This window comes from Betta splendens, chromosome 13, assembly GCF_900634795.4.
Source record: "Betta splendens chromosome 13, fBetSpl5.4, whole genome shotgun sequence".
NCBI classification, from domain to species: Eukaryota; Metazoa; Chordata; class Actinopteri; order Anabantiformes; family Osphronemidae; genus Betta; species Betta splendens.
This window is the reverse complement of record NC_040893.2, coordinates 9,780,592-9,802,686: the sequence shown is the minus strand read 5'-3', so window position 1 is coordinate 9,802,686 and position 22,095 is coordinate 9,780,592. Positions and strand designations below refer to the sequence as shown.

Below are 22,095 nucleotides of genomic sequence, written 5' to 3'. Positions count from 1 at the left end.
CTCAGCCTGTTTAAATCACCTCCATTAAAGCTGGACACCGCCGTCTTCTGCTGAACAAGTTGATTAAATGATGTGTAAATCATACAAATACAATGTTTCCCTCCGGTCCAATGGCATATTATTTTATTATAACATGTGAATTCCTTCACCTCGGTTTAAAAAAAGAGACTTGATATGATTTACGATTCGAGACTGCGCCATTGGCGCAAGCGGACTAGTACACGAGACCACAGGAAATTCTGCATAGCAGCACAACCCGCCGCTGGCTCACGTCCATAAACCACTGGTGCTGATGTTGAGAGGAGAAGAAAGAGGGGAGGAGGAGGAGGAGGGGGGAGGGCTGCGCGCCAGGATGCCCTACTCCGACACGGGATGCGCCAAGTTTGCCAAAGAAAGACAAGTTCGCACCGGAAACACGACGATCGCTTATTCAGTGTAAATCGGTGTAAATCAAATTTTGTAATTTGGCGTTTCAACCATTTTGTGTTTTTTTTGCATCGATCAGGCAAACAGCAGCATCTCCAGCCTGACGTCACGTATAGAAAGATATACATCGTTTTGTTGTTCTTCATAATAATAATTTAAAGCATTTTTTAAATAAGTCTGCAAACGCATACAAATAACGTCAGGCCTCTTAGCTCCTTGGAGCAAAGAGAACAGCTGTAGGCTGATTTATACTGTACGTTATAAATTATAGGAGCGACGGTTTCCTGCTGTCGCGTTATTGGAGCTTTTATTTTGTGTGCCCTCGCAGGAAGTGCTGTGGTTGAATTCGCGACATTGACAGTGGTCCCAAGTTGAGCGGAGCCGCGTCCTGGTGCAGCGTGGAGGCGGTGGAGCAGCGGAGCCGAGTGGATCCTGCTGAAGCGAGGGGAAAGTCGTCGAGGCTGCTGTTGAGCGAGCAGACGGAGCCGCGGGAGGTGGTGGAACTGGATGAAGGTGGCGACAGGAGGCTCCTCTGGCTGAGGACCCGTCAGGGAGGCGGAGAGCAGCGTTACTGATCCGGTCCCGTTTGGAAATGAGTCAAAAAGCGGATGTGAAGGAGAGTGGTCCAAAGGGAAGAATGATAGGAGTCACGACGCGTTCATTTCCTCTCTGAGTTCATTCGTTTCTTTTAGGGGGTTGACACATTAGTCGACGCGCGAGCTCTCAACGCACATCGAGTTTCGAATAATCTAATTGTTGCCCTTTTACCGCGCCTCCAATCACAGCTGCTCCGAGCCCCGAAGCTTAGTTAGAAACACCTGGTTCTGACCCGCGAAATGTCGGGGTGCGCCGACCTGTAGACCGATCGAGTCCAACCAGCAGCTGAGAAGAATCCACAGAACTTGACAGGAGCGCGCGCGCGGGGCATGGCCATCAACACGGACGCCGACTTCCAGAAGTCCAGCCTGGGCGAGGGAGGCGGCGGCGCGCCGCCCGCGGACTTCCAGGAGACGGAGAAACTACTGGCGGTGACCACGGAGCCCGGGGGCAACGGCATGAAGATGTCCTCCTCCTTCACGGTCAACACGGGCGGCGACCGCGGCCCGGACGCCGACCACAACGGCCACGGCGTGGCCGCGCGCTCGGACTCCGCCGGGCAGCTGGCCGCCGCCGCGCCGCTCTCGCCGTCCAAGGCGAGCCTGAGCCGCTCGTCCACCGGGAACGCCGCCGTGCAGGAGACCCCGAAGCCCCGGGACTACCTCATCCTGGTCATCTTCTCCTGCTTCTGCCCCGTGTGGCCCATCAGCATCGTCGCGCTGGTCTTCTCCATCATGGTGAGTGTCACTGTGCTGCGGTGGACGGCGAGCACCGTGCGCGTGTGTGTAAACAGCGAGTAAAGACACCGTCATGTCTGTAATCGGGCCAATTTGTCTACGTTGTGTGATTATTATCGCTATTTACTAGAGATATTGTTGACGGGGTTGTCAATATAGATGACAAACATATTATAGGACGTCACCCAAAATTAAAACTTGTTTATCTGTGGAAGTAGTCAGAAGAAAAAACGCTTGTTTGTTCAAATGCACAAGTTTGAGAAACACGTTCGTTTGAGCAAGGAATAATAATTTAGCACACAGCAATATCTGCAGCCCAGAATTTACTGTAGATATTAAAGAACTATTTTGCATTTGAGCCTCTCACTCGGGTCTGTGTTAATCGGTCTCTGCTGCTGTTTATTCAGTCCACACGACATGCGCGCATATTCGTACTGCAGCGTGTCCTTCCATCTGCACGGGCCTTCAGAACCGAAGCCTCCTTCATTGTCTCGCTCTGCAGTGGTGACAGGTCCGCCATGAAGTAATTACCGAAGGCTGCACCAGAACATTTACAGAGCGGCTCGGGTCAAATGTGACCTGACAAACAGGATTCCTAATGAATCCTTTGTCATTTCTGGAAAATAACTATATTACGTAGCGACTCTTTGTACATCACACAGCGTGATCCAGCAGCGCTTCCTCTCAGCTGCAGGTCAGGACTCCTGTGCCTTTTAACCCGTAATTGCCTTAATCCTGAAAGACAAGGTCTTCAGGCAGCTGACACCACGAGAGCCGAACCTCCAGGCTCCAGGGCGTTCGACTGCTTGGGTTCTGAAGCTGTCAGACAGCAGCAAATCCCTGCTGCACCCGAGAGCTGGTGGTCGTCATTTCATGAGATACAGTTCTGACTCCAGCACTGGGCTCGAGCTTTGTTCCAGGTCAGAGTTATAATAGACAGGATGCTCTACCAAGACTATTGGCTCTTACGTTCCTAAAGACTGTGTGTGTGTGTGTGTGTGTGTGTGTGTGTGTGTGTGTGTGTGTGTGTGTGTGTGTGTGTGTGTGTGTGTGTGTGTGTGTGTGTGTGTGTGTGGAGAGAGAGAGAGAAATAGAGAGGCTCTGACAGAGGGCAGAGTAAAAAGAAGTGAAGGGGGGCAGAAACTGGAGCCGGCCACTAACTCAATAGAAGGCGAGAGAAGTCAATTTGGTTTCTTTGCAGAGGGCAGATTGCAGCAGTTATCCAGCGTTGGCAGCCATCAACTTCCTCCCGCTTCCCGGGGCCATGGAAAGGGGATACAGGCCTCACACGAAAGTTCAAACCTTAATTCACTACAAGGGCAGACGGGTGTGAGGGAGGCAGCAAATGGCCATAAAGTAGTTTCTATCACTGGATTAGGAGGAATTGAATCAGATATCGCAGCGTTGCCAGATAAGTGCGGCTGAGTCAGAGCGAGGAAACAGAGGTTTACAACAGGCGCTGGGAACAAATGAATCCAAAGTAATGCAGTTGCTGCCGCACAGTGTAGTCCCACGGTGCAGCATCACTCCTCAGTGCCGGGATCGTTCTCGCCCACGTGAAATGGATGCGTGAGGAAAGTCGAGGCAGAAGGACGGCAAGAAACAAGGCAGCTGCTGCTCAGACAGCATTAATGAGGTCGGAGGGAGGACTCGCAGATGCCGCGTGACCGACGTGCAGGGCATTAAACGCTGCTTCAGTCCCGTGAATGTAAAAATGAACAGTACTTAAGTCCAATCCGTTGGGGCCGCGTTCAACCCCGTAAAAGACTCAGCGGTTTCCTGCCCCGACGGACGGCGCACCTCTAACGACGGGCGACTCCATCCACTGCGATTGGGCCGCGCTCCCAGCAGCCGCGGGGCTCTGACAGATGCCGCGCTGGGGGGGTGGGGGGGGGGCGTGGCTGGCACCGGCCGACGCCGCGCAGTCAATTATGGGGATTGGAGAGGCAGGGGTAATAGGTTTTTACTGCCCCGACCCGCCTCTCCCGGTAATGGGAAAGCTCCAACTGCAGCGGCGTTATTGCCCGCTCAGCACATTTGCCTGTGAAATATGGACTCGCAGCGCTGGAGGGAGACGTGTACAGTGCGCGCGCGTGCTTATGCTAAGATCCCGGCTTAGGTGGCAGGTAGACTGGCCGAGCGCAAATACCAGTGTTCCCAATTATATGAAGCACATCAGAGTCTGAGATGTTGCGTCGTCATCATTCTAAGGGGAATATTAAGTCATGTGCATGTGTCCATGTCCATGTGTTGGATATATATATATATATATATATATATATATATATATATATATATATATATATATATATATATATATATATATATATATATATATATATATATATATATATATATATATATATATCTATATATATATATATATCTATATCTATTAACTTATATATACTTATATATATATATATATATATATATATATATATATATATATATATATATATAAATAAATGGAGCGAGGCAGACAGCGTCAGGTAGTTTTCCTGACGCTAACCGTTAGCTTATTGAACTTTGTTTCCAGTTCACAAGCTCACCATGACATAAATACTATTAACATTTATGAGCTGCTGCAGCAGCGAGACTGTGCTTCATAGCTCCAAGACTGGAAGCGGTGCCCTGGCAGATCTGATCATCTGACCACACTGAGTGGTTTGCAATTTTAATGGAAATTTTAGCGTAACAAGAGCCTAAAAGCCGCGCTATAGCGGCCCCTAGAGGCCACGCGGTTCCTGCCGCTGCAACCATTTACAGCGGTTTGAATGGACCCAGATGATAAATCATAAAATTCTAATTTTGTTTAAAGTCAAACTGTTCTAATACAGTGATTAGACTTTTGAAAAGGTCAAATGGAAAAACAATATAAAGAGACATTTAAAAATCTAGGTTTTATTGAAAACAAAAAGCAAACATGCAAATAAACTGTGTTAATTTGACCTAAATGTCCTGTCTCACAGCAGCTCAACACCACACGCTGTCCCTCTCCACCAGGCTGCTGCTGCTGTCTGTGTATTATTAATGACTAGGGAGAAAGGGAGGAGCACTTACCCAGTGACTGGCCTCCACCTTCCTCTGCTCAGGGCATAAAGGGGAGAGCATGGGAGTGTGGCTGCTGCTGCGTACACCGGCGGCACAATGATGCCGTGACAAGACGCTCGATTCCCATTCAGAAAACAAATATGACCAGGCTCACTCACTCTCACTGGGAATCGATACAGACATTCATCAGCTGAGGGAAGGCTACAAACACACACACACACACACACACACACACACACACACACACACACACACACACACACACACAAACACACACACACACACACACACACACACACACACACACACACACACACACACACACACACACACACACACACACACACACACATTCAGCAGCCTCTGTGGTAAAAAGAACAAATTTAGTGTGTGTTAAACAAGAGAGCTGTTTTATTTTGTTATTAGAAGGGTATAATCATTAGAAGTACTGCTTTGGTAGACACTCACTGGACAGGCAGTGTTTTCAAAAAGAGGCTTATCATTGATTTAAGGTGCTGATGCTGCCATTCTCTGTGATCTGAGTCCAGATCAATACAGTCTCCAGAGGACTGTGTTCACATCCCAGACCAGGAAATGAAAGCAAGCGTGTGAGTAAAGAGTGGTGGGAGAAATTAATTTCTCGTGCAACTCTTAGCGTAGACAGAATACAGAATCATTCATTCATTCAAGTCTTGACGCTGAGGCTAAGCAGCCTGTTAAAAACGAATACACCTGAATAAAAAAATGTTTTTGGATTTGAAAATCGTAGGGTTTCACTGCTCCCGCCCACCAGGGCGACAGCCTGGAGACAGAGAGACTCAAGTAAGTAGCAGGACATTAAGGAGGAATGTGGCAGAGCTCCTTGTCCTCGTCTCCTTTTCCCACTGCAGTGTAATTTTACCCTAGACCGAGGCAACCCCTGCTCTGTACCTGCAGCACTGACAGCCTGTGTGCGACCAGATGGCCTGCAGTTGGGACCTAATATAGAGTTTGTGTGTAACACTGGGTAAAGCATTATTTAATCATTCATTGAATTACATGTACATTAGTTACATGTCTCCTTCAAAACGTTTTTACTCTATGAGTAAATCTCAGACATACTGTATGGTGTGATTACAAAAATACAAATAGATTAACCGGAGGTAAGTGTGGGACTCAGCTTATTAGACAGTGTAGTGCTGTAGATATGCTATATATGTATCAGGATAGAATTACTAATTATTCCATTTAATAACACACTATCTTAATGGAGGAAGTGCCCTAGAAATCTGTAGCTTTGTAATTTAACATAGATGAGGGTTCGTTTCCTGCCAGGCTGCACTTCAGCACCACAGACAGCTCCCAGCATTTTCACAGCGAGCGCAAAATGATTTCTCTGAGTTGTCATAGTCTTCGTTACATGTGACCTTTTGCTGTCACACAACGGTAAGTATACTTTACCCTCGGAGTCTGACCTCGGCGCGCAGTGGTGCTGACCCCTGCTGACTCCAGTGCTGCACGCGAGCTCAGCTCTGGACAGAAACGGAGCGAGTGGAAAAGCAGCGGGCTACTTAATGTGATTCAACCGTCTTCTGCCGGCGCGGTGCATTATGTCTGTGCCGTACAGACAGACAGGGTCCAGTGACCTGATGATGCCATGCAAACCTAATCAACACCATCGCACGGTGAGCAGCACGCAGCATTCCAGCGCTGCGTGATGGATCTGTGGTGTTACACAAGGGGTGAGAGGCTGCGGGAAGTGGAGCTGGCCGTGTTTCCTTTGCTCCGCGGTGTCTGGTGCTGTTTCTTTACCTCATGTTAACCTGCAATTGTTGTTCAGTGCTTCTTATAGTCATTAGCCATCATCCAATTTGCAGTAGGTTAAAAATGTGTATTATTTCACCAGGATTCACTGAACTAACTGTAAACAAAAATCTTTGTGACAACTTAAATAGCGCATGAAGGTGTCTTTGTTGGATGAGTGTGTGTGTGTGTGTGTGTGTGTGTGTGTGTGTGTGTGTGTGTGTGTGTGTGAGAAACTAAAAGCCGTACATTAACTAGCACAGAGCATTACGGGGGAAATGTGTGTGTTATTCAGTAGCGATGTTCATGAGCTGATTAAAAAAAATTATTAAAGACTTTCTAATCATACTTCATCATACTTGAAGACCTGCTAATAATTTAAATGTTATTCTGTGTAACGTACTGTAACATCATGTTGAGATATTGCTCTTCACATAAACCTGTTCTTCCGTGTGTCTTCAGTCCAGAAACACTCTGCAGGCAGGGGACATGGACGGGGCCAGGAGGCTGGGGCGGCTGGCTCGTCTGCTCAGTTTAGTCTCCATCGGCCTCGGGGTGCTCATCATCATCGTGTACATCTCGGTATCAGGTACAGAATTAAAAACAAACTCCACCTAAAACTATATTTAAGGAAATCCTGCCTTTGACTGTAATGTTTATGTTTACAGTAAAGCTCACGAGTTGCGGAGGGAAATTTAAGCTAATGTGTGTGCGCACAGGAACTGTCACACTGCTTGTGTACAACAACAAAGTATGGTGTACCGAGTGCATCGCGATGACTTCGTGATATATGACACTGCCACACAAACATGAGCTGTGTGTTTTTCAGTGTCCAAACTCAGCACATTTCCAAGCTGTGTGTGTGTGTGTGTGTGTGTGTGTGTGTGTGTGTGTGTGTAGATTGATTTAGCACTGCAGCGATTGTTGTGGGCTGACGGTGCAGGGTGGCCACCTTCCTGCTCCGTGCTCCAACAGACACACAGCGTTGCCCGGGCTTTGGTTTGACAATGACACCACTCTTCTTCTCTTCTCTTCTCTCCTGCAGTAACCCAAGGACATTAGGAGGAAAAGAAATTCCCTTGACAGCCAAACCACGGATGCAACAAGAAAACAAAGCCCATTCCCACAAAAAGAAAATACAATTCCTACCTTTATGCCATATTGTACATCATGACCACCCTCAGAAAGCAAAAAAGGTAGTGCAGCAAGTAAACAAAAGAAAAAGAATAATTCAGAGATGCATGCATTAGAACCCAGTAACATTTGCTTGAAAACATTATCAAAAAGCTGACGTGCTGTAAAGTTATTCAGTTATATAAAACTGAGAAAAAAAAATGCAGAATTGTATGTGGTCAGGAGGAATTTCTAGAATATGGACTTGCACAGAAGGCTGTGATCTACGTTTGGAGGGAGACTGAGCAAAAACTTTTTCTATGTCTGAAATGGAGTTCTGTTGTAAAAAAAAAGTCATGTTGGACAGCTGCAAATAATACTCATATATTCCCTGAACTTCTCAAATTCAAAGCATATACAACTACAAATATCTTTGAAACATGAATATATATATATATATATATATAAATGTACATTTTATAAAATTGTTTGTATGCCAAGTGGTGCTGGGTTTGTTAAGACAAGGTCTTTGGCAGCACTTGGATCTTAAGTGGAAATTTAAGGGTTTGTGAACGGGGGCAGGGGAACATTTTTATTTTGGATGGTTTATTATGATTCCTTTGAACCAAACATGAGACAAACTGCATGCCTGAATGTAGCCAACCAAACCTTCTGCCTTGATTTTGACTGTTATCGCTTGTCTCTTTTCTCACGGAGGAGTCAAAGAGGCCACGTTTGCACATGGAACACTAACTCTTTATTGTATTTTATTTGAGCTTTAACCCTCAAACTGCCTTGACGACAGACGTGCACCGAGCACACAGGCTCCACGTCGTCCTCAGACTCCCTTGTTTCCTTTCACATCTGAACATTTTTCCGTTTTACACTTGACCGTTCTGCCTCTTTACACCACAAATCCCCATTTTCCACTGAGTTTTACTTTGTTTTAATGGTAAACACTATTCATTCACTGAATGTTTTTGCGCTGCTTGTATGAAATGTATTTATATTGAAATATATATATGCAATATGTACGCATGCTATGAGGCAAGCAGGCTTACACACAATAATTTTGTTTTGTATCTGAGGGGGCCATGAGTTTGACTGACTAGCAACAAATAGCATTTATATATTCTGTCTTTCAAAGCCCAGCACGGCGCTCTGTCTGTATCTCATGGTATCTAAGAGAACTGTGTATTATGCCTCTTGTGTACACACACGACATTGCAACCTTGTGCTACAAGCGCTTCACTATAAAACTATGAACTAGGTTTGAAAGCACAGGTTTGCTTTGACCATTACGGCCTTATTTTTATTTTCTGGTATTTTACAGCTAGAATTATTTGGAAAAAAAGTCCCATCAAAAACAGTGAAGACTTTTCTAGTGGCTTAAGGGCTTCGTGCACGCGAAACAAGAAGAAACACCAGCTAAATAGGAGCGATGAGACATGACAACATCTCCGCTGTAGCGATTCATGAATTAAACTAAACTACGTCCATGAAAGATGGAGGCACGGTGTTAATTAAATCACTATATACTGTAGCTCTAAATTGTGTGCAAAATGGAAGCTTCCAAGCAGCAGAATCCAAAGATTCCCTACGTTTACTACTAATTTAAAGAGGTTGTTGCCAAATTACAACTTTTCTGTGAGCTGCTGTTGTTTATTCTGTAAATCCTCTCTGAAAGTGTCCGGTTATCGGGCCTACAAGCGCCTCCACTGTCAGTAAAGCAGTTCTGTTTCAGGTGTAATGTATGTGCCAGTTCTCATCTCTGTGGTGTACATTTTGCATGACTGGAATAAATCTTACTGTGCATGGTCCGAGTCGATGCCTTTTAATCAGGGGTTATATTTTTATCAATTATATTTAGAGGGAGTGTACAGAAAGTGATTTTTCTCCAACAGGGACAGACCAGAGCTGCTCTACATGAACTGACTGTGCTGGTGAGAAGTTGCTGCAGCGCGAACCTTCTAAGTAACGATCTGATGCTTAGTTCTGCTTGGGTGGTGTTCAGTTTGAGTGTCTGAAATATTTAAGCGCTGAAGGCGTCAGCACCTCGAGAGTCTACTAAGAGTCATGTAAATTTAAGTTTCAGGACAGAGGTTCCATCTAAAGGGAGTAGAGATGACTCTGCTTGTTCAACAGCTGTAGTAGGGAGAAAGGTCTGCTTGTTGTGTGTGACCACAACTCAAGCCTGTTCCAACTCTAATTAACCTTGGATGTCTGTATGCATGAAACATACATACATACACACCTACAGGGAATCTGCCTGTGTTAGTTAGTGCACGCACACACGCGCGTCATCCAGCTAACTCTTCTTCTGAAAACACTAATGAACAAAGACATTTCACAAAAAGCTCTGCCAGACTTTCTAGTTTCTCTTTGTGTGCCAACATCAAACATTGAAACCTCTTTCATATCTCGGTCCATTAACGCGGGCCCATTTCTTTGCATTCCAGTCGTGTTACAGCGCGACGCGGTGGGACAAAAACACATTGATGTTTCTCACACAGCTGCCCCGCTTTCCCAAATCACCCCAGCAAAGACTTTGACCCAATTTAACGGAGTGCAATCCTTCTTGGATGACTGCCTTCACAACTCTGCCAGGTACAACGCTACAACATCAGAGTTCTCTAAAGGTCAGTAAATAGTGGTTTGAAATGGTGTAGTACGGTCGACGGAACAGTCACTTTTGATGTGAAGAGAATTCATGAGAAAATGACATAAAAGAATCTGGACAGCTCTCCTGTCACGTCTGATGAGTGGTCAAACAAAGGAAATGGGACCTGAGATTACAGAAGCTCTTCAAAGAACCTAAAACATTTGATAACCAACTTTTCACCTTTTCACTAAAGCTAAAAATAAATTTCATTAATCACTAATCTCTTTTTTGTGGTTCTGTTCACAATCATATATTTTGAAGAATAAAATATGTTCTGCTGTATACAGTGCCCAGATGTGTCACACACTTAATATGAATAATTTATTAATGCAAATTCACAGCCCAACGATGAACCATCCAAGTTCATGAATTAAAAAGGACCCTTCAACTAAAAATCTTCACCTGCGAGACGTAACATGCATCACACAGGCTCACAGTTTCTCTTCAAATGAGTTACGATACTGTTAAAAAAATCTAGTCTTATTTGCACCCAACCACCAGTTCAGCAGTCATGTTGGATGAATACTGTATGTTCCCTTCTCAGAGTTGGACCCAGTGAATGTCCTTCTGCTCAGGATCCTCCAGGATCTTCTGATAGGGGTCCTGTGGTTCCCTCGCAGATCAGTCCTGCTTCTTTAGAGACTACGCCTGGCATGTCTTTCAGTGAAAAGCATAGAGGAGGAGGAGAATGGTGCAGACACCGATCACTGTGCCAAGGATGAGGGAGTCCCTCCTCTTCCGCAGGTTGATTCTCTGGATGAGACTGTTGATGGCGGGGAAACGATCTAGACAAGTCACAAGTTAAGGTTACAACTTTCAGGATTAAAATGGAAAATGTAAAAAAAAAAGAATATCAATAAAAGTGAAGTCAAAACCTCCCCCTTTAATATTGAGAACAAAGAACCACGATCAAGCACAAACAATCCAAAATAAAGGATACTGGCCAGAGTGTTAACCCTGCTCTGTATGGATTTCAACATGCCCCGCTGGGAGGTCATATTCTCCTTGGTCGCCATGGCGATGCTGAAAAAAAGAGAGATCAAGAACTCTTTCACAAGTTTGCAATATTCCATCAGGTTACCGCCTACTGAGCCTGATTCATTTATGACTGGAAATTCACTTCTACCAGATGTTTACACCAAGCTAAGGGTAAAGCTCCCTTTGAATTTCCTCTTCAAAAGAACACACCAATGAACCAAGCAAATAAAATAGTACAACAAAGAATAAAAAAAATATGTATATTTTTTTTCTACACTGCTGGGAAGGAAACACAAGTCCCTCTCTCTCTGTTTTTATCAGATGCTGACTGTATGCGTTGCTGCCTCCTCTTTTAGACGAGCGGTGTAGAATTACTGTGACATCGTAGCTCTTGTTCTTAAACCTAAATCTCAGCAACAGAGTACAGCTGGCGAGGAGGAAGAGAAAGTTTCAGGCTCTGCTGGCATCTGTTACACACCATAATCAATAGCGGGAACCTGAGACCACCCTCACATTACCAGATTATCACTCAATCCACCTGCCACATGCCAGTTGATGGGCTACTGCAGGCAAACAGGGAAATGCTTATAGTGCGTGTATGTACGCGTGAATTTGAATGCAGGTTGTGAGCCAACAAGAGCTGAGGTCATGGCCTCGCCTCAGGGTGAAGGTTGCTGAAGCGACAGCCTGCGGTCTTGGCCTGGAGAAGTGTTTTAGGGATCATGTTCTCCTTAGTCAGGAAGAAAAAGTTTACACAGCAACTGTGTTAACCAGCTAATCAGGACCAGATAAAGATTTTACCTGGGCACTATATTATATATTATTATTATCTCTCTGAACTTTGAGTAGAGTTTTATCCTGCAACAATAAACCTGTTAACATTTTTCCCAGTTGCACTTACCAGTGAGTCCCTTCACTTTGTACCATATGGTTATAGTGGCAGACATACAGTATGTTTATATACAAACAAACAAATAAAAGGCTCTTACCTTATTGTGTCATCCATAAGTCGGTCAGAGCTATAAACAGAGGGAGGGAGGAGGAGAATGAAAGAGAAAATGATTCTTTTTTATTGTACGTGCTGCGGCAGAAAAGTAGAAACATAATAAACAAATGGTGTGAGGGCAGTGAACAGACCATTGATTTTAATGCTGCAGTGGATTTCTTTATCGAATAATCAACTTCAGCTCCCACACGGTGACCAGCCAGCAGGTTGGGCCCAACATATGGCAGGGTGTGTGTTCATTGTGGTTTGTTGCTCTGAGGTACATGCTTATCAAATTACCAGTCTGTTAATGAATCTCCCCCATTCTGATATAACACTGGACGAAGCAGACTCAAAGATGCTTCCTCTTGTATAATGCAGCTTTTGTATCTCAGGTTGCCGCTCTCCCAGGCTTATTCTCTAATTGGACTCAATTTGGATAATGTTCCACTGAACTAAAGCAAACCGAACAAACAAAAGTGTAGGGATTGGATTTCATGGTTCAAATTTTATTCAACGCTGAGGGTAGTGTATGTTCTAATGTAGCTTAGAAAAACAGATGGTCTAACAATATTTTCTATTATAGCTTTAGACAAACCATAACTGCAACCTTCAGTGTTGACTGTTTTTATACCTTAACATCTCATCTCAGTCCTGATCCATGAAGCTATGTGATGTTTCACTACAGAAGGATGATTGCTACCAGCCACTGTATAGCGCTTTAAAACCAAGCTGCTACTTTATTTGCTGCCCTGTTAATCAACTGGATAACAAAGACTATTCTGTTCTGAAATGTAAATTTCACATAATCTAAAACTACTAAATCAGTGTAACGTTCTAAATTGTTTAAATGTTCATATATTACAAAGTTTCATCTACACTCTGGCTTCAGTCTCTGGTCTTGCACATTAATATATTAAGAATGAACACTGGCAGAAGCAGTGCACAGTTTGGGTGCAAGCCAAAATGCCTTCTGTACTTGGATCAAAACTAAGAGCTGGCATTTGTTTGTTTGTGCAAAAGTGAAACTGAATCATTTAGTAAAATTCGACGGTAACTGGCACAGAGTGACGTCTGGCAGGCAAATCTGCCAAACAATGGTAGGCAGACGGGTGCAACAAAGACTACTGCGACTAGCAGTGGTGGGGATTCAAAGCCCAGTGGGAGCAGGAGCAGGCCTGCAACCAGCTCCACTCAGTCTGAGAGCTAGAGAATGTTAGATACAGGCCGAGCGAACGCAAGACACCCGAGAAAACGCCACCACGGTGGACAGAGGCCGACTGGCTGTCTGATGACAGCATCCCTTTCATAAATCATGAGCAGAAGAGAGCAGAAAGAGGGTGACAGCGAGCTGGAGTGAGCCTTGATTTATGGAGTCTTCATATGCAGAGAAGGAACCGGGTTAAAGATTTATGCATCGTTCACTCCGACATCAAGCTGCAGCGGTAGCGGCAGGGTTGATTGTATGTACGTGCAGCCGCCTGTGGTTCCAGCTTCTCCCATTTGCTGTGGTCAGTGGTGTTTTGCTGCAGTCATTAAATCGTTCATTAGCTCCAAGCTAATTGCCTTTCCCAGTGTGATGAATCAGCCCGCCCCGCCCACTTGCTTCCGTGTTCTCTAATGCCGTTCACACACATGAACACTGAATCGGACACATTACTGATCTGTTTCCATCCAGAACTCCTAGCCCCGGAGCTAAAAATGTCTAATAGACACTCAAACTGACGACGGGTCATTATTTGTTTTCTGTTCATCACACGTTAGGTTATTTACTCTTGGATAATGTACTTGACTGCAAGTTTTCAGAGCGTAATGCTATGTCATCCTGGCGTCTAGAGCGAGATGAGGCAACAAATAGTATCAGACAGCTAAACTGTAACATTCATTACCTTGTATGGGAAACATCCTGCTAATCTTGGCAACATTTAAAGGAAGAAAAACGCATCAGCAAAGAGGAGAGATGGCTGCAAATCACAGCTCCAGGCTGTCTCAAAATGCCCCTTTAATAAGGTCTGCAGAAACCTTCACTGTTCAATCGGCCAGAGTTTTGCAAACCGACGTGCGCTTGTAAAACAAAAAAAGAGGTTTAACAAAGGACGCAATCTACTACAAAGAGCATCTGAACAGAAGCCTTCAGTTAACCCACCCTTAATCCAAACTCTGCTCCACAAACTACAGTATCACATGAGCATATGACGGCATATAATAATGTATTTATATTTCAAATTACACTTTCTTTACAAAACATTGTAACGACTGTGGTGGAAAATAAATAAATCTACACTATTGAACAGATATGTAACAGTGTATAGTGCAAACTTGCCTTTTTACTTACAGGCATATTGCAATGTCAAAAAATCCACAGGAAGTCCTTATTAATGTGACTGCTACCATTACAGCTGCTCCAACATCAACTTTTAATGGCTGTCCCTCCCATCTTCTAGTTTATTCATGAACACAGATTCTTATTGTGGTAAGAGATAGGGAATGAATCACATACTGTACAAGAACAAAGGAAGTAAAAAAATAACCAGAGGAAACTCTGACTACCTTTAGTAGCTCTAATAGCTAAACAGTATCAAGATACAGCTCAAAATTAAGTGTCACTATTTATAAAAGGTACACATTTAGAGTGTTTGGCAAAAGCAACGTTCGAACTTAATATCGAGCGGGGTCTAATGCAAATTTGTTCAAGATTCTTCGTACCACGCTTTGCTGGTACGAAGAAGTAGTCTGTCTCATCAGGTTCTGTGGTAGATGACAACAGGCCACAACATAAACAATAAAAGAGAAACAACTAGCAAACTAGCTATTACTCTGTTAAGCCAATTAAATTCATGTGGTCTCTGGGTTAAGAGAGACTTCAGAAGAGACTTTCAGCTGCCACTTTGCCCCTTTTCTCTTCAGGCCCGCGTTCCTGTTTTATGGCTCTAATCATCTCTCTCCTTTGCCACCTCGTCAAAAGCCTGAGGGATGCTGGAGTTTAATAAAATAATTTCACCATCTATATTCTGCTCATTTTTGCTGGAATGAAATAATTCTCCTACAATTTCTGTAATATCGATATCCAGTTTGATCATCTTTCCTAAAACTTGGTGCTCAGCAGATTAGTAATGATGTTTTCAAGGCCACTCCCCTTTCAGAGACAGCACGGCATGAGGTTGTCCCTTTTATGAATGTATTAAATTCACTTGGGTCTTTCATTGTAGTGTCACAGTTAGCACTACAATGCCACTCGACACAAGACGAAGACTCGGTGGAGCTGCACTGACGGAATGCTAACGCCCTAAAGTTAAATAAATTCACGTGTGTGGAGGCAGCTACACCATTTGTTATGAACAGTTTTCCTAAGAGTTTTGAGCTGAATTATGAAACTACTAAAAATTCTCATGCCTGGGACGTGCTGCAGTATAACTCTAGGTTTATGTGTGTGTGTGTTAGTGTGTGTATAACCTGCTGACATTTAATTTCACATTCTACCCAGGGTGCCTCTCACACACGTACAGATTGGACAAAGTTCACTATATGATGCTGTTGCTGCAGTGAGAGTCAGCCAAAACACAGAAGGAGAATGTATGGGGCTGTTGGCAGATTATCCTTTGACCTATTGTGTCAATATGACTCGGCTTTAGGTGGCAAGAAAAGGTACGTTCTGCTCATGTTTTTGTAGTGACAAATAAGTTCAATCGCTTCACAATTCATGTTTTCTTTATGCATTAATTAAAAGGACCAACACATTATATCTCCACAAGACAAGTGATGCAATGAGAGAATTTCCTCTATCCTAAAACTTCCATTAAATCAAATCAATGGCTGTGACATAATAAAAACATGTCTCATTTTGGAAAGTTAAAGCATGAAAGTGTGCCAGGGCTTAAAGAGCTGGCATCAGCAGCAGCAGGGTTTTCCAGATTTATGCGAGATAGCTGTACAACACCATCAACATGAGTTATTCCTTGTTTGCTTCCTGAGAAACTATAACTATATACAAATCATGGCTGCGGAGCTCTGCAGCTACACTCTACCCAGACAACTGGTGGGGTTTGAATACCAAAGTGTCCCTAAAATCTCTGCTGTGACAGATTAAAAAGTCAGATTGTTTAGTTATCGTGTCGCCTCTGCACTTACTTTCTCAGATGCTCGTGCTCCTTTAGAAACAGTTCCGTTCTTCTGTTGTTGACACCAGAGCCACTCTTGTAGGTCCTAAAAAAGCCACAGACACATTATTACGGTCCGTAATAACACAAAAAAAGCTATTTACTTTCTGTTGATAACAAAGACATTTTTGCTCCTCTACATGACATAAAACAGAACTTTCCGATTCCCCAGAAGTCTGATCTAATCTTATTATACAATCACAATCAGTCATGCCAGGGACAGTTATCGGAGACGCTAACCATGTAGTGAGGCTTTTGCCAATTTTCCCACCTCCTCAGTCCTTGTTAAAAAGTGTTTTGGCAATTTGAGGTGCACTTAACATTCTCCTGGCGAATCAGGGATCTTCAATGAATAAGTAAAGTACTTAATAACCAGCAGACTGTGACCAAAGCCACTCAGTCCCTACTGTAAAAGCCTTCATGTGGTTTACCAGCTTAATGTGAGGCAGAAGCAGGAAATGCCTGCATTAGCACCAACCTAACACAAAGACAATCAGAGTTAAACCCAGAAGAGTGAGGTTATGATGGAACATCTTAACAAGGAAGCTTCAACCACCTGGACAACACCAGCCTTTTGAACATGATCGATCTGTGGTCACCTGCAAGATTAGACAAGTTACCTCAAATAGCTTGGTGCAATGGAATGCCTTGGAGATCAAAAATATTCCTGATATAAAATGGCAATTCAAATGCATTCAAACATGACACAGCACGCCACACAGGTAGAATGCCATAGTGGGAAATAGAAGCGCAAATAAGACTCAGTCCAAATGCGTAACAACAAGAACAAGACAAGGGAACTGTGTAACATAAGACTGTGTGTGCACATACGTTCATACCATACACATCCTACCCCACCCAGCTAACTGGAAGAACAAACACGCCATCCCTAGTAGCTGCCTGCAGCCCACGCTGGCCTGTCGGCCAGCAGGGCTGATGCTCCTGGGGCTTGTACTGCCTGTACTGACAGCCGGCTTTATAACTCCAGCAAGGCCTTTTAAAAAGGGCACCAACGTAAATCACAGGCAAGCTGTCATTTTTGTTGCCGACATTTACAATCAAAGCAGGAGCAGGGGGAATGCTCAGCTCTGCTGTTGTGAAGAGGACTGAACGGGAAGCCATGTCTGCCTGACCATTTGCGTGAGTACTGTATATACCACTGACAGAGACAAGTGTTTGCTGCAAAACACTGACTAATTTATTGTTGTTTTTTTGTTTAGGCCTGCACTATTTTTTTCAGTATGGTTTTGTGTCTGTGTATTGTAACAAACAGGGACATAAAATGATTCCTAAGCAGGTTCAACACATGAAGAAGATCTGTGCTGCCCTCTACCTGGCAAAGACACATATTTATCACTTTAACAGCAGCAGCTTCCATCTACAAATTTCTTATCAAAACTAGCCCCAACATTTCACTTTCCAGACCATTTATTCTTCTTTTCTACTCCTATTATCACACACGGTCTGAGCTGTGCCAAGAACCGAGCAAGTTGGAGAGAACTCTTTATACTCTTCTGGACAGCTCCAGTGAGTTCATACTCTAGTCCTACCTTGCCACTTTCCTCATGATCAATGAGCGGAGGTCACTGTGGAGGTGGGAGGCAATTTCTTTTTCCCCCCAAAAGAAACTTTCTCTCTCAAAGCATGACCCAATAACTCATGGTGGAGTATGTAATTCCACTATTTGTAAGCTCGGACAGTTCCCCCATTACCTGCCCCTGGGCACATTACTCATAGTTAACTCGAGCACTGGGTCAACAACACTGGCTCATTTGTATGCATTAGGCTCATCAGCACCGAGCCTATTAGTAGGGGTAAGTGGCACTCTCAGTCATGTGATTTAATGGGAAGGCTGAGTGAACTGTTGCATGTTGAGATGCCTTCATGGGATGTTTCTAACTAACAACATACACAGTTATATTGATTGCTTATGTGCAGTGCAACTTCCATTAATCATTAGATAATGAGTGTGCTCAGACGCCCAGTACAAGCAATTTAAAATCAGATTAATGTCATGAATACAATTACAGTTGTATACGAAATACAATACAAAAAGTAAACTAGATAAACATGGTTTGAGCAGTTGAAAATGCTCTGGTTTATTATTATTAAATAATAATGTAGAGGAAGAGCTGTGTAGCTGTTCTTTATATGTTTCAGTGTTGTGGGGTACAGGGGCCAGCATGCAAAAAATACAGTGCTGGTCTTCATCAACAGGTGTGAGAAAACACTGGCATCATAACACAGTGTGCTGTTTATGGAGTTATGCAGCAGCAAACCAATCAGCGCACAAGCTACGCCAAGTTCAGCTGATCACTGACAAAGTAACATACAACCCCCCTCAGTCTGTAAATATCACTATGCTCTTCCAGGAAAATACAATTAGAAATTGAAGTTATCAAATGATTAAATAATAGGACACCTAACAACCTGCCATGAAACAGACACAGCAGGGGTTTAACTCTGTGCTATGTGCAATGTCAATCAGATCTATGAAACATGGAGTCTGAATGCAGACCCAGGCTCTCGGCATGCTCAGTGGATGGAGGGGGATCAATAGGAATCCTGCGGTGTTCACAGTATGCTGTGTCTTACTGATCAATAAGCTATTACAAAAAATGCCAAGAGTCATGGTCTGGGAAAGCTTCCAATCTCATTTCAATACACTCACTCAAAAGTAAGCCAATCTGAGAAGAGGACACACTTTCTCAACGAAAGGCCGAGGAGGCCATGAATCTACTTGGGTTTTAACGGCCAACATTTTTCAAATGTGTGTCAAGTGAGAGTCAAGGTTCCCTATAAGAAATAATCTTGTAAAGTGAATAATGTTGGTTTTATTGCCCACATTCATACCACTATAGTCAAACATTGAGTGTAGTGTCATGCACAGTTTCATAAGTAAAAGCAGCAAAGCAGGAATAACACTGTGTTGGACAAGACTCTCACAGACATACAGTAAATTTGGTCAATTTATGTAAGAATATAACCAAACAGCTGAGTGTTTGAAGCCTTTACATCATACACAGAAATACAACAATTTTTAAAGGTTTTCTTCAAGCACATGGACTTATTTAGGCATGAATAAATAATTACAATGCGTGGCTCAATACTCACTCAATGTCTTTCCTGACAGACCCTAGAAGGTCCTCCCTTTCCCGGATGGCCAAGAAGTTACTTTTGGTTTTGTGGAATTCATGCGTATAATCCTGAGTGGAAAACAAACATTGTGAAAATGAAGTGGGTTTGGAGGAAGAATAAAAAGTAAACAGAGTAAAATGTGAAGTAAAAAACAGTGTGTCCTTATGAAAACAGCTGTATTGCACAGTGAACCTTTACATGAAACATCCTTTACATGAAAAAAAAGATGCAAAGTGCATACAGGCGAGAAGTAAGAACCTAGATCAAATGAAGAGCAATATGAGGGCAAACCTGTAGAATGTCTCTGTGTCTCTGGAGCGTGTGCATGAGTGCAGCATTGAGAGAAGCCGTGCCCGGGGTATTGGTGTACTCCGCCATCTTGTCATTTATTGCAGTCAGCTGACAGACAAAAAAATATGATAAAACACAGAGCAATAGCAGTAAAAGACCCACACAGTCAAAAGACAACAATAGCAACAACACTTGACTTATACTGTTTTGACTTAGGGTGTTTTAACTGTGTGTTTTAACTGTGGAAATCAAATTCTTCCTTTCACCAAGATGTATCTCTTTAATTATCTTGGCATTGCCTTAAATGGCATTATTTTTTATATATATTTTTTGTTGACCTTTCACAAACCGTGAAATAGTCCCATACAGTAGTTGACTTACTTTGGCCAGTAGCTGTTCAATCTCCACGGACATGGTGTCAAACATCCTGTCCTGGGTGGAGTTGTTCAGCAGGGGCGTGGTGTCCGACCTTGGCAAGGAAAAAATAAAGAACGCAGAATAATTCATAAAAATAACAAAATAAGTCTATTAAAGTGTGGAACAAAGCAACTAGGGCAACCATGAACAAAGACACTCTTTCCTCCTTACTCATGTTGTGATGGAAGACACACATGTTTTACTGCTTGAAAAAAATAGGATGATTGAAGGTTCATTTGCCTCTTTCATAGTAAATTATACTTTAGCTGGAGAACAACAGCATTGGAGTCATTAGAAATCCACTGCGTTGCTCATACACACTTCCTGTAGTGACTTTCCACATACCCAACCTGCACTGTATCTTAAAAATATATTGGTGACAATAAACAAATAAAATATAATCTGAAGTGTAAGAACTTGATCTGAAAAATAAATGAAATAGCCAATCCACTATCAGAATTGTCACAAATTAAGTTCAGGATGATTTACGTTTCTGCTCGACGTCCATCCCTGGAGCCGCTGTAGCTGGTGCACAGTTTACTGAAGGAAACCAACTTCAGGTCAATTTGATTTTCCAGCTGTCTGGCCTGCTTTCGCAGATCTGCAAGACATAGTCAAGTCAAAAATTTTCACACACAAAGTACTACACCTAAAATATACATTTAATGTATATGCAATTCACTTTATGTTTACTTGCATTACTAGATTACAATGCTGAGCAGGTATTGTAATTTACCTGTGATTGGTATTTACTCGTGACGTGTTTAGGGCTGTAATGTTTTTTATTTTTTTTATTTTATTTTAGCAACATAAATGAATCAGAAACCGATTTAGGCGTTTAGAGTATAAATGGAAAACAAAACTAACTAACACTAACGTCTAGCAGATGTATACTGAACATAGCGAACATACATTTAGACAAAGCGCAACAAACACCAAGTTCTATTTGTGCTTATGTACTGTGTGTAATAGCTGGCGCAACAAAAACTCGATGTGTCAGGATGACACCGTGTTTACAGACGCGACAGAGATTTAACAGCTTAAGGAATAACGTCAACTTACACGGGGATGTTAGCTAGCGTGTTGGGAGCTACCATGTACAGACACAGACCGTTGATGCGTTACACAAACACGGCGACACCGACAAACACAAAGTGCTGACACTAAGACAACTGAACTTCATGTCGCTGTACACAGTGTTTACTGTGAATTGACTCCAGTATTGGTCCCTTACCTTCCCAGTAGTTGCTGCTTCCTATTCCAGCCATCTTTGTTGTTCTGCTACGTCACCAAGTTCCGGGTAGGTCACGTGCCCTTAAAGACAGACCATCTTGTCTTTTCGCCCACAGTCAAGCCTGTCAGGCAGCGAGGCAAAAAGGCTGCCAGTCAAAATACCGCGTATGCATTTAACGGTACAGCGACTAATGGTGTTATAATTGTATGAAGAAAAATGGATCCTCATAGAGCTGAGCAAGATTTAGACAGTTTTAGACATTTTTTCTGCCTCATCTCGTTACTTAGTGTACAGCTTTGTAAAAATCTGATCATATTTATTATTTTAGTATGGTCTGAGTATAGTATAAAACATTAGCATACAGGTACAAAACATCTAAACCACTGATTTTATTCCCTTATTATTGCTATAGAAGTCATTTGTGAAATGTAATTAAAGTTTAAATTTATGCATTCTTGTAGATTAAAATAAACAGTCATTTTACTTAACATTAGACACAACTATAAGACTGTAAACTCTTCTTC

General features: G+C 43.0%; 2 protein-coding genes across 2 annotated transcripts; one reads left to right on the top strand and one right to left on the bottom strand.

Moving 5' to 3' along the window:
* The first annotated feature begins 722 nt into the window (after positions 1–722).
* Positions 723–9,529, top strand: trarg1a (trafficking regulator of GLUT4 (SLC2A4) 1a). Its single transcript, XM_029170202.2, has 3 exons — positions 723–1,760; positions 7,059–7,185; positions 7,642–9,529. Exons 1-3 carry the CDS (start codon positions 1,353–1,355, stop codon positions 7,656–7,658), a joined length of 552 nt encoding a protein of 183 aa, XP_029026035.1. The 5' UTR covers positions 723–1,352; the 3' UTR covers positions 7,659–9,529.
* A 1,149-nt stretch (positions 9,530–10,678) lies between these two features.
* Positions 10,679–21,705, bottom strand: gosr1 (golgi SNAP receptor complex member 1). Its single transcript, XM_029170195.2, has 9 exons — positions 21,572–21,705; positions 20,827–20,938; positions 20,302–20,389; positions 19,921–20,028; positions 19,606–19,697; positions 16,463–16,537; positions 12,339–12,368; positions 11,312–11,394; positions 10,679–11,156 (listed from the first exon to the last, which is right to left on the bottom strand). The coding sequence occupies exons 1-9, from the start codon at positions 21,603–21,605 to the stop codon at positions 11,032–11,034; spliced, it is 747 nt and encodes a 248-aa protein (XP_029026028.1). The 5' UTR covers positions 21,606–21,705; the 3' UTR covers positions 10,679–11,031.
* Positions 21,706–22,095: the final 390 nt, after the last annotated feature.